General features: G+C 36.0%; 2 protein-coding genes across 3 annotated transcripts in view; both read left to right on the top strand.

The window, feature by feature from the left end:
- Window positions 1-810: 810 nt before the first annotated feature.
- LOC123867126 (THAP domain-containing protein 1-like) lies at window positions 811-2,568 on the top strand. The gene is made up of 3 exons (XM_045908998.1): window positions 811-1,097; window positions 1,299-1,479; window positions 1,734-2,568. Exons 1-3 carry the CDS (start codon window positions 1,018-1,020, stop codon window positions 1,971-1,973), a joined length of 501 nt encoding a protein of 166 aa, XP_045764954.1. The 5' UTR covers window positions 811-1,017; the 3' UTR covers window positions 1,974-2,568.
- Window positions 2,569-4,978: 2,410 nt separating this feature from the next.
- Window positions 4,979-11,928, top strand: part of LOC123867122 — a 129,694-nt gene continuing 122,744 nt past the window's right edge. For both annotated transcript variants that reach the window (XM_045908993.1, XM_045908992.1), the window contains exon 1: window positions 4,979-5,511. In XM_045908993.1, coding sequence (XP_045764949.1) covers window positions 5,355-5,511 — 157 coding nt within the window. In that variant the 5' untranslated portion in view covers window positions 4,979-5,354. The remainder of the gene's footprint in view (window positions 5,512-11,928) is intronic.

Raw genomic sequence — 11,928 nt, 5'->3', positions numbered from 1 at the left:
AAATGTATCCGCACATCGTTCATTTGAACGAGTTGAAACTTTGTACAGTTGTTGTTGACACTTGCGTGAAGATTTTTGGCACAATCCTTGTACTGAAAACCTATAATAGATATATACAAGTACATATATACAATTTAAAAGAGGTAGTCCAATGTATAGAACATTACTGCCAAGAATGTTGTTATTATGTATGGGCTTGTCCAATTGGCATAAGGACCATTCAATAACCTCTATGTCGTGTTACACTTAATACATACAAATTACATTTCTAATACCACTTATTTGAGTAAAACGAATGGAAGAACTTCATATTAGTATGCGTACGGCATTATTCTAAGTTTTGAAACTGCAGTTTCATTTTGTCTATGGTTTTCAACCATGCTTCAACCAGATTTTAGATTCTGACGTTTTTCGTTTCGATGATTTTGATTTGACAGTCCAATCAGTGTTTCCACTTTTAGATATTTCGCTCTATTTTAGGTATATATTAGGTATGGGCCTAGTTTAGGGAGTTTTTTTATATTGACAGACATTTAGGATAATTTGCGGTAGCCCTATTTTTTTTATAAGATTTATCAATAGACTCAATTCTCAACAGACATAGAAAAGGGCAGAATGATAGCATATTATTTTTATAAGTATTACATTATTCTAACGAATTAGCTTTTTATTCATTACATTTTCTATTAGACTGAAAGTTATTATATCTTTTTCACCATACATATTATGACTCAAGATTTAGATTAGGGAAATGATATTAAAAACTTCAAATTATCTTTTTCTTTAATATGTTCAAAAAATTATGCGCCCTAAGTATTTTGAAATTTTTAATAGGGCGAATTCCTACAGAAACTAGGGTAAAACCAAAATCGTAAGTGGAAACACTGAAACTATTCAAATTCAAAATAAACAAGTTTTGCAATGGTCTTGACTTTATTTACAATTATTTTTCAATTTACTTTAATTTAATAAATGGAATATTTATATATTTTGACTAAATGTTACTAGGAGTCAATAATGGTCAACTGTGCCGTTCAAAGTTGCAAAAATACTTCAGCCAAGTTGAAAAAAGATAAACATGGCGTTACTTTTCACAGGTAGGTTTTTAAGCAGATAACATTTAAAAAGGAAACACCTCATATGGTGGCGCCTAACCCTGATGATTACCAGAGTGACTTGGCCGTGGTCATTTTGACTATATGATACTCCCAAAAAAGTAGTAAAGGTTATAAAATGTTTACCGTCTTCTAGATGTTGTTTCATTGTTTTTATTTAAAAAAAAGTTTATTTTGGTCCAGGTTTCCCCGTGACCCTGACAGACGTCGCCAGTGGGAGATTTCAGTGAACCGTGAAAAGAACTGGAATGCTACCACCTCTAGTGTGGTCTGCTCAGAACACTTTGATGCTCAGGACTTCTACTTGACGGAGAGTGGTCTACGCAGACTTTGTATTAACGCTGTGCCTAGTCTAAATATTTCTGTAAGTTACTGCTTTATTATTTGTTTTTGACTCAACTGAATTTTTAATTAAAATCTACCATCAAACCCTTATTTTACCTCCTTAGAAGTTGAGTTTTCAAGAATCCTTTCTTGGTGGATGTTCACATCATAATAGCTGTCTACATGCATTTCAGCTCGATCTGTCCAGTATTTTGAGCTGTGCGTTGATAGGTCAGTCAGTAGATCAGTCACCTTTTCTTTTTATATGTTCATTTAGGTTTTCTTTTGCTTTAGGTCTGCCAAACTCCAGCACCAACCATATCCAACAAACCAATAGTAGACATAAAGCCAACAGATACAGAAGAAGTTATACAATTGAAGTTCAAAGTTCGCAGGCTAGAAGTGATAGCGGAGAATAGAAAGAGACGGCTGTATCTCTTGTGGCAAGGGAGAAAGAGACTGCGGAAAAAGTTAGATAGTATGAAAACTATAATTAAGCATTTGATTAGGCATAGACAGGACAAACAAGTGTAAGTAATAGTAAAAACTAATACTTGTTAGAATTAATGTACAGCTAATTGTTAGTTATAGTCATTATTAAAATAGTAAATTTATGATTCAATATGAAAGAAAATATATCAACACTACAATATCAATAGTAAAATTGTTAATGAAAATTTAGAAAGTTCCCAGTTTTTTTTTTTAAATTAGACTGGAGTGAAACCAGCAAGCATACATTAATTAAACAATAAAGAAAAATCAAGAAACTACTAGGTAAACGTTAACTTTTTAAAATTTTTAATGTTGTGAAATTTAGGATTAAAATACTTAAGTACTTTTACTTTGTATACTAAATCATGGCAAAAATTACTCAATGTTAATTAAGTATCTACCTACAATGATGATTTACTAAACCTATAATATTTATTATCAAAAGGTACTAGTAACCATCAATTGAAATGTTTTCCAAATTGGATAAACCCACTAAGGGAATTCAGCAAATGATTCAAGTTCAGGCAAATTTTACGATAGTTCGGAATTTTTGACGGCCTGGTGCGGTTTTCACGTGGTAAGTGCAGAGGTCTTATTAGTGGAAGGTCCCGGGTTCGATTCCCGGCAGGGGTTTGGAATTTAGGGGGTGGTTTTACCACCGAACCGCAAGACGTCGGGCGTGTTTCCATCCTTGTGTCGTCGACATTCCATCTACACGCACGAAACGTTTTGCGTCTTCATTCCTCATACGCATGGCTAAGGTTTGGAATACTCTCCCGCGATCTGTGTTTTCTACCAATTACAATCCGGGTATCTTTAAAACAAGAGTGAATAGGCACCTTCTAGGTAAACGCGTCCCATCTTAGACCACATCATCACTTTCCATCAGGTGTGATTGTGGTCAAGCGCTTACCTATACTGAATAAAAAAAAAAATATATAATTTCTAAATTTCTGGTCTGGTTTGGTGGGAGGCTTCGGCCGTGGTTAGTTATCACCCTACCGACATAGCCGTGCTCCAAGCAAATCTGCGTTCCAGTATGCTGCCGTGTAGAAACCAAAGGGGTATGGGTTTAACGGAAACTGCCATACCCCTTCCAGGTTAGTCCGCTTCCATCTTAGACTCGCAGTCGAGGGCTAAATTGTATCAGAATAAAATAAATGGGCAAACCAACTGACCACACTATTCGGGATATGGCGAATTTTTAAATAAGTTTGGCCGGCAGACGCGACATTCTGTGTACTTCTCAACGAATACTTCTCCCTGTGGTAAATTAGATAATAATTATCCTGGATAAATGAGTTCCCGCGGAATTTTTCATAAACCTATACCTATTCGCGCCAACCGAGGTTAAGTAGCGATTTTTTTAAAATTCTTTTTATTTAAAAAAAAAAATTATCTGAAATGCCTATTGTTTCGGAAAATATTTTTGGAAACAGCTTTTCATTGAATAGATTTTTCCTTAGACATCATAATCCATGTCGAATTCTATTAGTTTCATCAATAAGTGGGTAATAACACCTATTGAAAATATTTGGAAAGATTTAAGAAGCATATTACAAGATTCTTTGTATGTAAAATAAATAATTATAATGTTTCAATGTCAAGTGTTAATTTAAATAATAATAATGAATAAGTTATTATTAGGTACATTGTAGTCGAAAAAAAAGTCAGAAAACAACCATTATTGATACTAGATCAATAACACTCATGAATATGTACTACTTAATCCAGTTAGATAAGATCAGAAAGTTAAATTATATTTATTATTGTTGTAAGTAGGTATCCAAATAATGTTTAGATAATTTGAGAATATACTTTGTGATAAAATATTTTTTAATCTATAATTTTGAACTCTACCCTTCATGGACTAAGAGCTCGCGAGGGCCCGACGTTCGTCATTTTATAAAAGCTGAAAGTTTAGCTGCGTTTAATAGTCCCCAATATAGGGAGAAACCCTTATGGGTTCCTTTTGTCCTTTTGGGGTATGGAACCCTAAAAAATTTGAATTTTGATTTTAAGTGACGAGTTTACTAGAAAAACCGCCGCGTCTGATTGCTAATGGTTATTTTATCGAATACGAAACGGTACATATTATCAGAAGCTTAATTGCCGACCGCAGGTTATGATAGCTTATCTTGTCATTACAAACTAAGCGGTTCTGCTATTAAGCATCTACAGACGTGCCAATTTATCCAGTGCCGGCATGACCCAACTACAGATCCAACAATGATAGATAAAATAGGTACAAATATTACAATCCCAGATTTTATTCAGGTGAATCATACTTAATATATTTTGTATGATTAAAACTAAATGTACAGGTAAAGCATTTTTATATGATACCCCACTGGGTATAGTTATCTTACTTTGACATTTTAAACCCCCGATTTTCTCCCCTTTTTTTCGATTTTTTTATTCCAAAGATGTTGAGCCACTATTATATACAAGTATTCCCATGTCGATAGCCGGAATAGTTACTGAAATAATCGACTGTGACAGACAGACAAATGGATGGATGGACGGACGGACGGATGGACGGACAGACGGACAGAGAAAATTTTGACCATTTTGGTACGGAACCCTAAAATACCTTATTTTATGTATTGTTGTTTTCAGTATTTGTTATTTAAATACATATGATACCAAAATTTTATATTCCTATGTAGTTTAGTTTTGAGATAGATCCCGTCACAAAAATGTTATAAAACTGACAACTTTAAGGGTAAAAAAGAATAAAAAAAATATTCGTACTTTACTCAAATACCATAAAAATTACCATACATTGTCCAAGCCCGCTACTATCTTAGACTGCATCATCATACATCGATGATCATCACTTACCACGAGGCGAGATCGCTGTTAAGAACTAACTTGTAGGTAATGGAAATAGAAAAAAAATATCATGGAGATTTCCTCTCAATGTTTTTCTTAATCAAATATCGCTTGCTGCTGATCAGAGTTAAGTTGGAAGTCGTCATGTCTGTAGAGGCTAATCAGCGTAGCGGTGCGCCGTACATCGTCCATTGAAGGCTTGCGCGCGCGCAGTAGTGGGAAAAATCCCCCTCCAACTTAGTACCTTCGCTAGAGCGACGAAAGGCGCGCGTCTCTACATACGTTCCGAATACGTTCAAAAAATCGATCGAAAAACATTCCGTTCCAAACTCACCCCCGAAATTCAAAGTGTACCCCTCAAAAATTTTGATATCCCGCGCTGGTGTGTTGTGTATGTGCCATTAAGATAAGTGTTTGTAAACGTGTAGGTACGTTTTCTAAATAATGTACACATAACTACATATGTCATTGAAGGTAACGCGTAGCGACTAGCGGGCTGTAACAAGCGAAAATGTGACTGTTAAGTCGGATCATACGTGTTGTTGATAAAAAAAGAAAATGGCTCATATTGACCGAAAATAGTTGGTTATGTTTAAAATGCGGGTTCTAAGGATCACGGTGGTATGTGTGTGTGTTTTCCTATTGGTGCATGGTGATGATGGATCTTCCGAGGTGGTGACTGAAGCGGTTGGCGCTAAGGCTGAGGAGCAGGGTGAAAGGAAGGATGGGAAAGGACTTTTACCAGGTAACATTTGGTCATTTTATCAGTAGGCACTTTATGAGCATCATATCTGTGAAGAAGCGATGACTATGGTGGATGTATGAAGGTGAATTGGATGGACCTATGGTATATCTAAAAGTACCCTTGCATTTAACGGGTAAGTAGGTAATCCTTTAGTAATACCCGATATTGAGAGAGTGAGACCTAGTCCTAGTAAGTACCTAGTGCCTCAACTTCTCAACATTGGTATCACTGTTTATTTAACATCCATATGATTCCTTACATTTGCTGATGATTGTCCTTTCATTCCTCCGTGGAACTTAGTACCCATTGCAGCAGTAGATTTCGATGGCTTCGTGTCTTTAGTTAAGTTACTTGACATGATTCCATAAGAGTCCCGCTCTTTTAATGTCTATCTCAATGGGGCGTCTCCAGGGGTTGGTTTCTCGAGAAAATTAGACCGTTTCCATCTTAGACTGCATCAATACTTACAACCAGGTGAGATCGCGAGCTTGTATTTGTATACCAAAAAAAGTCTCCTTCAACCAGCAGCTACCGAAATGCCATTAGCGTTTCTCGACTCCCTGCGCAAAATATGTCCAACCCATTGCCTCAAAGCTATAATTCCTTGTACTTGGGGAATATATTGCATTCCTCATATTTAGACCCATAATGATGTCCCAGCACAACATTGTCCCATCATTTGTTTTAACGGTGAAGGAAAATTTCGTAAGGGAATAGCTACTCGTAGATATAATATATGACTGAGAATTCTCTAAAATGTTCTCAAAGGTATGTGAAGTTTGCCAATCCGCATATTATGGCCAGCGTGGATGGCCTAAAGTCCTTTCCCATCCTGAGAGGAGAGGAGAGAGTTCAATATAGTAGGTAGGCCAATGGGTTGAGATGATGATGATGATATTGACGGTGGCAATGTCATATGGTCATACCTATAATATTGGTGCTAGAGAGGATAGTTGATGAATGAACTGATAGGTACTACAGCTAAGAAGTTCCTTCTTAAAACCTATTCTACGTTTAATTTGCTTTTATTATTTGTTTACGTTGGCGTTCGGTATGCGCACAATTATTCATCTTTTCGATCGTCATGGCAGGTAGGATGTTTCGTCGAGTAGGTTGAAATATTTGTATTTGATGAGTTATTTCAAGGTAATTAAATATTATGGCTGTGAGATGAGTTTTTCCGGCATATTTGCGTCGATATCAATGATGGTGCGTTGTTTAAAGATTTGTAGAGTAACTATAGAGAGTTTCCGCATGCCTGAGAGTTGCAACGCGATGCAAGGATTTCGACTTGAAAGACCATCGCCCCTAGTAATGACAAACATGGCCTCATTTTGGATCTCATTTCTCAGCAAAACTCCTTACATTAGCCGTCTCCATAGCTTGCTGACCAACTCAATTTATGGGCGAGGCCGTTTGTCCACGGTTCAGCACCAATGGGAAGTATACATTGGTTAAAGACCTAAATCGAGAAATTCAAAGGTCCGACGACCGATCCCTAAATAAGTCTTAAACAGGTGCCGAATGCATTCCTATAATCTTTTTGAAAGAATTTAGAGGTACTTTGGGCCTTTAGGTAAAAAGATAAAAGATGCAAACCTTACCGACGATGCATTAATTACTAAGATTTAAAAATAAACATGGATTTTTCGCGAATTAAATTCTTAATAAGGTTGTTTCTCAGAGTAATTCTCTCATCGAAACGTCCTTCAACGTTGAATCTAAAATTTTCCGAATAATTTGGATTTTTAATTTGATTGGTAATAAATACTTAATAGACGTAGGTATTAATAGATAGACAGATTATATTATTATGATGCAGATGGCTTGATTAACGGGTATTATTATTTACTATAATTACTAGCCTTTGCCTGCGACTTAGTCCGCTTGGACTTATAAATTTCAAACCCCGATTTTACCCTCAAAGGGTTAAATTTTGAAAAATCCTTTCTTATTGGATGTTTATTCTCTTCGTCATAATAACTATCTGCATGCCAAACAGCCCGATCCGTCCAGTAGTTTGTGTTGTGCGTTGATAAATCAGTTAGTCAGCTTTTCACATCACATCACATTAATATCATAAAGGCGAAAGTTTGTATGTGTGTGTGTGTGTGTGTGTGTGTGTGTGTGTGTGTGTATGTTTGTTACTCCTTCACGCTAAAACTACTGGACGGATTGGGCTGAAATTTAGAATGGAGATAGATTATACTCTGGATTAGCACATAGGCTACTTTTCATCCCCGAAAATCAAAGAGTTCCCATGGGATTTTTGAAAAACTACATCCACGCGAACGAAGTCGCGGGCATCAGCTAGTACTTAATATACATATAATATAGATTAGTCAGTAGCAGAAGCATGTAACCTATAGTTTCTAATTCTACGCCTACAGCTGTTGATCTTTGATCTTGCGTATCTACTGGCCAAATTCGATTGTAATCAATACCATATAGCTTTGAAGACCACTAAAACAACTCGTTAAAAAAGTAAAAACACGATGGTCTGCCAAAAATCCAACTATAAAGACTTTTCACATTTGAAAATGGCGCCGTACATCCGCCATATTCAATTTTTTCAAAAAAACTTTAAATAGTGTTATTCGGGATGATGTGATGAGGATGTGTTTATTCGGGATGAGGTAAAGATTCTAACGATACCATATATCCTAATCTGTTCAAGCATTTAGTGATTATAGAGGGATAGAGAAATTCACATGCATGAACCCTGATACATATCTATGCCTGAAACAATTCACTCCTTTTTTTGACAGTCGTGTTATAAAAAAATTCAAAAGAACTTGTAAAAGTCTAATTGAATAAAAATATTTTGAATTTGAATTTGAATTTGAATAAGTAATAACAATTAGGATGTTACAAAAAGACAAACTATCACATTGATTTCTATTACCTTCCTTTAAAGATTTTTACTATTCCTATGAAGAAAACTAAACTGAAGCGTACATACACGGTATAACTAAAAGGTATCATAAAAAAACTAAAACAGGAATTGATGTGGAAGCATAACGTTTTAGTGGATTGTGAAAACTACGAAGCACCGACCTTAGGCGTTCGGTTACGCGTTAGTTGTGTAATACCTATTCGGTTTGGTAGCTGTGTAGGGTAACCAGATGTAGACCTGTAAAACTGAAGACTCCTGACAATTAGTCAGGGCTTACTGCCGTAGTTTGACAGCTGCAGGGTGACGATTGGTTGAAAATAATGTTAGTTACACTAATTTGACAGGAGTGTTGAGGTAAATCTATCATTTAGTAAGTAGCAAACGTTGTGAATAGACATCTCTCATAATCTGATCATCACATCTTCATCCAATTTGGCATCAACATAATATATATTGATTGACATATTTTTAACATGATATCATAAACATTAGGTACTGATTGTAATAAAACTGTGATAGATATTATGATGATTTATTATATGATGACATGATGTAATTAGCAGGAATAATAGAATTTTCAGTTTATTAAAAATGCTGTTACTAAAGAAAACATGACGGAGATTGTATGTTTTATTCATTTTAATTAAATAAGCGTTAAGTATTTAAATACGATTCTCTTATATCTAATGAAATAATATTTTAACTAATGATTTAGTTTCTCACGGAATATTCAAATAATATGACATTATCAAAATACATGGATAGGTACATAGTTGGAGGTTGGATCCTGACAGGATTTGTCAGGAATCCATCTAGACTTTATAAATCCTGACATGCCAACACGTGGTTACCCTAACGTGTGGGAACATTAGCATTTCAAAGCTGGTAAAGTAACGCACTTGCGTATCGCGAACAATGCGTGCTATTGCCCATTCTATGAGAATTAACTCTAATGTAATTTAGATCTTAAATCGTTTTAAATAGAGATTATATTGTAATAATGCTCACTCGCAGTCATTGAGTTATTCATTTGCCGTAATTATGTGTTCGTAATAGTGCAAGAGACATCGAGCAAATGTTCGATGTTGGAATTCATTACGCGTGCAAAATATTCATTCCAATTTCCAGTTCTTCCTTGCTGAAATGGAGAGAGTTTCTCCACGTGATCAAATCACATATGAGGAGATCCGTAGGAAAACCAGAGTAACTGAGCTAACTCAACTTCTTGCGAAGCTGATGTGGCAGTGAGCAAGGCACATAGGTACTTAGTTCGAAAATCCGGTAAAAGTTGGGATTCCAAGGTGCTCAAAGGCTACCTCGTAAAGTGCTGAGTTAGAAGACCTCCCAATTAGGTGGGCAGACAATACCAAACGAGTCACAGAGTGCCATTGGATACAAGCGACGCAAGATCATGGCGTGTGGAAGTCCCTACTGTCTGTCGGTTCACAACGATTATGATGATGATGATGAAATATAGTGTACTAGCTTTTGTCCGTGTGGACTATACAAATTTTAAACGACTATTTTACCTCCTTAGGAATTGAATTTTCAAAAATCTTAACGCATGTCTACGTCATAAATATTTATCATATGCTCAAAATACGTATTTTGAGCATATGCGCTGCTATTTTTAACCCCCGACCCAAAAAGAGGGGTGTTATAAGTTTGACGTGTGTATCTATGTATCTGTGTTTCTGTGTATCTGTCTGTGGCATCGTAGCTCCTAAACTAATGAACCGATTTTAATTCAGTTTTTTTGTTTGAAAGGTGGCTTGATCGAGAATGTTCTTAGCTATAATCCAAGAAAATCGGTTCAGCCGTTTGAAAGTTATCAGCTCTTTTCTAGGTACTGTAACCTTCACTTGTCGGGGGTGTTATAAATTTTCAATTTACACTTGTATATACCTATTTTATATAATACTATTGTATTTTGAGCTGTGCGTTGATAGGTCAGTCAGTCAGTTAGTCACCTTTCCCTTTTATATACTTATATACAGATTCTATTCATCAGATATTTTACAACCGCCTCTGCGACTAGGCTGCAAGCATGAAGCGTGCAAAATACGGGCAACACTGAATACGGAATGTCAACTTTCTGATACATGCTCTAGGCAAACTAGATTAGCTAGACTTCACTACAAACGTATCTAGTGTTAGGTAAACTTGAATTACTAGGAAGTGTGGTATATTGTTATATTACCAGTCGAGTTGAGATAGGTCATAGATTTACCTACTGTTGGACCATGGAATGATTTTTTTTTCTAATGCATGTTTAAGAGATCTATTCCGGCATCAGTTTTCCCTTCCATTTTTAATATGGGTACCTTCAAGCCAAGAGTGAATAGACAACTTCTAGGCAAGCAAGCTCCTTCTTAGGCTGCATCATCACTTGCTAGCAGTTCTGATTACAGCCAAGCGCTAGTCTATAATTTAAAAAAATAATTTGTTCATCATCCCAGCCCACTAATGAACACGGGTCTCCTCTCAGAATGAAAAGTGCTTAGGCCATAGTCTACCACGCTGACCTACCTGTGGACTGATAGACATTACAGAGAACTCTCAGGCATGCAGGTTCCCTTACGATGTTTTTCTTAAGCTTTTAAAGCTGAAGAAACTAGTTATAGTATCGACTAATTTGTGAGAAACTTATTTTGACTAATTTCTCAAACTGAACACTTTCAAGTAAAGATTTTTATATAAACCTGTGAGGATGATACTGCCATTGGCAGAATTAGAATGCCATAAGCCTACTTTGTCGTATTAATTTACAAATTGCGAAAAACCAAATTAAATTTGAATTCCGCGGGCAGACCCGTCTCGTGCACCTTAAACCTTGCTTTAACCATCCGAGTAACAATTATTATTAATAGTAGGTAGACACATCTACTGGCTATCTACCAATGTGTGTAAAAGGAAACCTACATATTAGGTTTCCTCACGTTTCCTCCACGTAGGTAGTTTTCTTGTTTTAGAATTGTAAATGAATCGAGATAATTGCCTAGGAAATCTTAATTAGCGCCTGAGGAATTCCTCTCGTAACCCTATGGTAACCATTTACGCATTCTAATGACTGAACTATCGTACTATCATATCCTGTCTAAGAACTATCCATATACATACCTACTGACCTATCCTACTTAATACTCGATAATGCCCGTGACTTCGGCCGCATGGATTTAGCTTTTTGAAAATTTTGTGGGAAGTATTTGATTTTCCAGGATAAAAAGAAGCATATGTTAATCTCGGGGATGCAAGCTGTCTCTGTACCAAACATAAAAATCGGCTAAAACGACGGGCCTTTAAGAATGCCGTGGGAACTCTTCGATTTTCTGGGACCAAAAGTAGTCTGATATGTGATCCCGAAAGAACTCTTGTGTTTCAGGATAAAAACTATCCTATACAACCCGAAGTATTAAGTAGCCAAGATGCGTTTAGATCCATCAAGTAGTTTCAGAGTGAAGCGTGGAAAGACAGACAGGGCAAAAAAAAATTGTTCGTTCCGATTTTTTTGTAATAAGTAG

Source organism: Maniola jurtina, chromosome 7 (assembly GCF_905333055.1).
Source record: "Maniola jurtina chromosome 7, ilManJurt1.1, whole genome shotgun sequence".
Taxonomy (NCBI): domain Eukaryota; kingdom Metazoa; phylum Arthropoda; class Insecta; order Lepidoptera; family Nymphalidae; genus Maniola; species Maniola jurtina.
This window is presented reverse-complemented; position numbering and strand designations above follow the sequence as displayed.